The 6,488-nt window shown below is 46.2% G+C and overlaps 1 protein-coding gene across 2 annotated transcripts in view; it reads right to left on the bottom strand.

The window, feature by feature from the left end:
• Positions 1 to 213: 213 nt before the first annotated feature.
• yaf2 (YY1 associated factor 2) overlaps positions 214 to 6,488 on the bottom strand; it is a 16,784-nt gene continuing 10,509 nt past the window's right edge. For both annotated transcript variants that reach the window (XM_080851170.1, XM_080851171.1), the window contains exons 3-4: positions 3,084 to 3,236; positions 214 to 1,451 (exon numbers count right to left, since the gene is read on the bottom strand). In XM_080851170.1, coding sequence (XP_080707296.1) covers positions 1,205 to 1,451; positions 3,084 to 3,236 — 400 coding nt within the window. In that variant the 3' untranslated portion in view covers positions 214 to 1,204. The remainder of the gene's footprint in view (positions 1,452 to 3,083; positions 3,237 to 6,488) is intronic.

Consider the following 6,488-nt stretch of genomic DNA (forward strand, 5'->3'; position numbering starts at 1 on the left):
AAAAAAAGAAATATGGGCTCCCTTCCATTTGCTGCAAATCCCACATTATCACTTTATTTACAAGGCTTTTACTGAAGAGGCTATATCTGGTCATTTTATTCGGTGACATTTCTAGACAGTAATAATAAATCTCTGATGACAAGCTCAAATCTATAAAATGGAGATTCAATGTCAACACCTTCCTAATACAATGTCTTTTTTAAGTAATAAATGTTTTGTTTTTTTTCAAACTTTTAATTAACACATAATTCACCAAGATGTTTATGCATCTTATATAGCACACCTTGGCCAGAGCAATGAGAGAACAACATGATATGATATATAACTTGTGCTGTGAATTGTTTTAAAACAACAAAAGTAAACACAAATGAAAAAAAAAAAATGTTAATGTAAAATATTCTCTCATGAAACCACACCAAATACCAGCAGGTGCAAAAACTAAACAAGAAAGAATAGGTCGTATTCTATCACAGTTTCATAAACCAATGACTGTACAATGAAGGGAATTGCGTCATATTTTTTTCCCCATAATGCATTGAGACTCTGAATCAGATCATGCCACAATAGTTCTTATTGGACAGAAACGATGGAGGTGAGATGAAGTGGGCGGGGCTCATATCAGTGTCTACATGTAATCAATAACACCGATTGGATGAGAGTGCCAACATCAATCTGAAATGGAAGATGCATGGGGCTTACTGAGGACGTATGGCAGGACTTTAGAATGAATCTTCTTAGAATGCTATATCAATAGAGTATTAATCCTGAATGGGACATAGAAATTCTACAGTTTGTCGACTTGTGTGGGCAAAAGCCAGGTATCGTCCCAAACCGTGAGGCGCAAAGACGCTGACCAGAGCTGGAATACCCCCTGCAGAGGGAGAGCCGCACGCCAAACCCCCAGCCTCCCACAAAAAGCAAAACAAGAAAACTTTTGCTGTTTTGTTGTGGCGTAGTGGATTTCTCTGCGGGAAGAGACTGTAACCTGCTGTAAGGGCTTGGCAAACGCTTACATGTGCATGTGGGGGTGGGGGGGTGGGGGGAGACAGGTCTACATTTTGAAGAGGGCAAGGAAGAGGAGAAGGACAAAGGGGACATAGGTAGGAGGGATGACACGGATGGCATCTGGGCTTTGAGGACAGCGGATGAGTGGGACTGGGAGGATAGGAGGGGCGAGGGAAGGAGGGGGGGCGAAGTTTGTATTTTAGTGCGACTCTCCGTTGACAGATGAGGCTTCGCCGCGGGGGGACGAGGAGCGGGACACGGCCCTCTCGGCGTTGTTGTCGGAGCTGGAGCCGCTCTGGCTGTGGTGGTCGGCCGACGCAGCGCTGGGCGACGAGGTGGTCGTGGGCTTGGCTTTCTCCTTAAAGTCCGTGATTATGACCGTCAGGTCGCCCACCGTCACCTCCAGGTGTTGCGCACTGCTCCTGTCGATGTTCTTTAACCGGGGCCTGCATGGGACACACACACACACACAAACAAACAAACAAACAAACAAACATCACACTTAGGCCTGCATAGGGGACAGGAGAGGACAGTACAGGACACACACACACACACACACACACACACACACACACACACACACACACACACACACACACACACACACACACACACACACACGGTAGGCTAGCTTGGGGGACAGGACACACACAAACACACACTTGTTGAACTTGAGTTGTAGCATTGTGAAGCCTACAAAGCTCAAATGAAGGGTCACCCATTTATTTCCAAAAACAGAAAGAACCTCACACAAACACACACACACACACACACACACATATAGTGAGAGAGACTGTGTATATCATCACATGGTAACCCCTTTAACTAAAGAAAACTGAGTAGCCATGGAGAGTTTTAAGGCTTAATGCACATTTTGAAGGCCATGTGTTATGGCAGGGTACTACACTAACTTTACTGCACTGATGGACAAGAGATTCAACAGAACAACTTCCTCAACAAAAGTGCATTGTGTTAATTTTCATTTGATTTGAATAATAGATACTCTATAACTAAATAATAGCCCAAAATCAAGAGTCTTCAAGCTAAGCTAGGCTAAGCTTAGGACTTCCTACATCTTCATGTCTAGTCTTTTGATCTAGTCTCCTGTCTAGCAGTTCTGTCTCCCATGGAGGTTTAAGTCCATCAGCGGACTCTGCAGTGTAGCACAGGTTCCTCTTGTTCAGGGATCGCTTCTCGTGGAAGTGAGAGCAGAACTGACATTTAGTGGGGTGAGTGCAATGGATGCCAATGCAAAGTGAAAAACCCACTTCCTGCATTTTTAAAGGGGGTATACAAGTGCTACGGCTTTGGCCTCCTTGCGAGCGTGACAGCCTGTGTGTCTGTGGGTACGCCGGAGACCCCCATGGAATAGGGGCACTACCCCTTTTTAGCTACAAGCTACAAGTCTTTTTATTTTTTTATTTTTAATATTCCTTTCTGCTGCATTCTCAGTTCCATCACTTTGCACTTGACTTTCCAAACAGTTGTGCAGTTTTAAGTGGGACTCAGACAGGCGAGGCAGACTCTGTGAACATTTGAAAGGGTATCCGATACCTCTAGGTGCGGGTAGACACACACACTCACCGAATTCATTTTCTATGCAAACTAGAGGTAACGCTCATTCACTCTCTCTTCCACACACACTGACACACAAAGACACACACAAACTTCATTTCATACATAATTTGGTACTGGAAAACTGGACCAAAAGAATCACATTCTATTTTTATACACAACCTGGCACAGAGACAAGCACAGACTAAAGTCATTTTCTACCCAAGACTATGTGTGTGTGTGTGTGTATGCTGAAACTGTCTCTCTCTCAGACACACACACACACACACACACAGACACACACACACACACACACACACACACACACACACACACACACACACACACACACACACACTCTCTTACTTGTCTACAAGACTGGTGAAGAAAGATACATAAGTACATATTTGAATTTGCATACAAGCTGGCACAAAGAGATGGCCTCTCGTCTTATTTTGCATCAAAATGAGACACACACACGCACGCACACACACACATTCCTGGCAGCGGGAGTGCTTTCTCACCTCATCCTCTTGTGGCTGATCTTCTTGAGTGTGGGCTCCTTGTCGCTGCGCTCTTTGTCCGTGCGCTCCTTCTTCTCCTTCTTGGGTTGTGTGGGAGAGGCGAACTGCTGCGTTACTTGCTGGGCGACCAGCTGGGAAACGGGCCGAGGTTTCCTGTGACAAATAAAAACAGCATCACCGCGACGAACACGGACAGGCTAAAATAAAGCTGTTTCAATGTTCACACCGGCACAAAAACATGCTTGCACACTTACTCGTGCAGTTAAAACAGTACATGGACAGGGTCATTCTCTCTCTCTCTCTCTCACACACACACACACACACACACACACACACACACACACACACACACACACACACACACACACACACACACAGAAAACAGTACATGGACAGCCATACGATGACCTTGCTATACAACATATAATAGTAATAGTAATACCAAACCAAAAACCAAACTGAAGCCCTGAGATTTAGTAGTGGGAAGGACACTACTAGAATAACAGCCACAGTTTGAGAGAAATGCAAACACTAGATTCTAACTCTCACTGCTATCCAAACAGTGTGCACAATGTTTGGGGACCGGTGCGAGGCAGTGCAGAGCCAAGCAAGGCAAGGCAATGTTGGAAGGCCTAGCATCCCAGTTTGCCAAATGATCCATCTGCACCACAGATTTGCTTAAGATGCTCACGAATGAGGAAATGGAGGTCTTTAAGAGCTCACCAGCTGCAGAAAGGATAGTCAATTACAAAGACAAGTCTTTCTGTTCGCACTCAAATAGCATGGGCTAGCCCTTCTTGAAGGGTAAAGACAAATAATATCATGCTTGGTGTCAGTGCTGTGAAAGCAAACAGAAGGTCTGCCTGATGGTCAGTCTCTTGACAGAGTTCACACGCTTCTGGTTACCGGTGGCACACTGTTTGGTGGTCTGGAGGGCATTTTAATGTCAATACACCCAGAAGATTCATAAATGGATTTCATGATTTTTCATAAACAAGAGTGGTGACTGGGCTTTTGGATGCATTTTCCAATATGTGAATAACTGCACCTTTTTTTATTGGGGCATTTAGTAAAATGAGGCCGTTCCAATTCCGTAATAAAGTCCTAGTATGAATCATCTTCCTGAGCACACTCAGCCACACCGGGCTGATTTCAAAACTGAGGTGTGTGTGTGTGTGTTTGTGGCCGGCCTGCAGGTCTGCTTGGACCCATCTGTTGGCCTGCTACACAGTACACAGTACACTGCACACGCGCACGCACGCACACACACGCACACACACACACACACACACAAACAACACTCCTCTCTGGTTTATTTTAGCACCAACCCTCCCACACAGTACAGAGAGAGAGGGGGATAGAGACAGAGAGGTGGAGAGAGAGGGGGATAGAGAGAAAGAGATAGAGGGAGAAGTGGAGAGAGAGGGATAGAGAGAAAGTGGTGGAGAGAGAGGGATAGAGGGAAAGAGAGTGGGATAGGTGGAAAGAGAGAGAGAGAAGTGGAGTGAGAGAGATGAAGAGGAGTGAGACATTCTGCCGATCTCGTGGAACGTATCATGCCACAGTGGGTGCCAGATGGAACCTCGAGCTGGAACTGAGAGCTGGACTGGAACCGACTGTTCTTTTTGGCACTTGACAACACGGTTCTGCAAACAGGGCTGGAAATATGGTGGTAGTGGTGAGCTTCCACCATGATGATGTTGCCATGTCCTTCGAAAACATAGCACACAGATACATGCACATGTGCACACACACACACACACACACACACACTCTTTTGCAGCTTTGCGCACTTGCTCATGAGCCCTAACTTGCTAACTTACACCTCTCCTCCATCACATGCACATTCTCTCTCTCTCTCTCTCTCACACACACACACACACACACACACACACACACACACACACACACACACACACACACACACACACATCTCCTCCAATGTATTAGCAATTCTTAGAGATTAACTGAATCTGATTTGCAAGGCATAGTGCTCGTGTTGTCAAGTTCAAAATACAAGTTCTTTCACAATAAATGTATGGATTAAGGCCACCAAACAGAATATAAAAAATAAACACACACACACACACACACACACACACACACACACACACACACACACACACACAGCCTTGGCCTACATACATAAAAAAGGGGGATAATTTATTAGCCCTTGCCTGTGCACAAGCACCCTTTCAAACGGTAGGGTAATTAGGGAGAAGCTAATCTCTGGAGGAAGACGGTGCTGTGTGTGCGTGCCTGAAATCAAAACATGCTCGGAAAAATAGTCGTACCCTCCAAAATGACTGCAAGACTTAATATATTCGCAGCATTTCAACAGACATTTATTTCAGAGTAAAAGATGAACGTCTTTCATGTGTGCTATTAGAGGATTCAGAGGCGGCTTCTGTAATGTAGACATTAAAGTTGGACGCTGGATTGATCCATGGGTCAATGTCAAAAAATGATTGATTTATGACTGAAAATGAGTGTGTTAATGGTGTTGATGGGGAAGGGTTCAAATATTGCGCTGCTTTCTAAGGCCAAACACAAACACACACACACACACACACACACACACACACACACACACACACACACACACACACACACACACACACAGACACAAAGTGGTATCTAGGAGGGAGCACCTCTGCATATTGCGGTCGGCCTCCATTTCAGCCAAGGCAGGCGATCCTGACAGCAATGGCGCATTGATTTTAATGAGAGCGTCTCGGCTGCACGCTAAAGCTCGGTGGACATTAATTGTGTGTCCAAACCATGGCAGATGACGCTGGTGATCGATACACAGTACACGCCTGGCCTGCTAATCCATTTTAGCGTGGCTAATGGCAGCCTGTGCAATGAAATGAGGCCATCAGAAAGGTTTTAAGTCAAGCGGTGCCGCTGCAGCTGCCATTGGCTTTCTGCTACGGCTAGCAGAAAAAAATACTGATGATTGCGTTGCCACCCTCTTGCCTGCTATCTCAGAGCACAACCTGTCCACACTGCTTCTGATGCAAGAGCGGAGATAGGAGGCTTTACTGATCCCTGCACCCCGACATCTGTCTCTCACTCCACCTGTCCATCTTTCTTTTTTTCTCTCTCTCTCCCTCCCTCTCTCTCCCCCCCTCTCTCTCACCACGGCGCCCTCCACCTCCTCTCCCCCCACTCTGCCTGGCTTTACATCCTGACACCTCCTCTCCTCCTGAGAAATCGATCTTTGCTTTTGACGTGTTCTTCGTCCGTCAGCTCTTTCAGACGCCTTCCCTGTTAATCCAGCTTACACCTTCCCCCCTCCCTCTCTCTCTCACCCCCACCCCCCTCTCTCCCTCCCTTCCTCCCTCCCTCTCTCCCTCTGTCTCTCTCCCATTTACCCTCCCGTCTTCGCAACACGGCGGAACA

The sequence above is a fragment of the Sprattus sprattus genome (genome assembly GCF_963457725.1).
Source record: "Sprattus sprattus genome assembly, chromosome: 14".
NCBI classification, from domain to species: domain Eukaryota; kingdom Metazoa; phylum Chordata; class Actinopteri; order Clupeiformes; family Clupeidae; genus Sprattus; species Sprattus sprattus.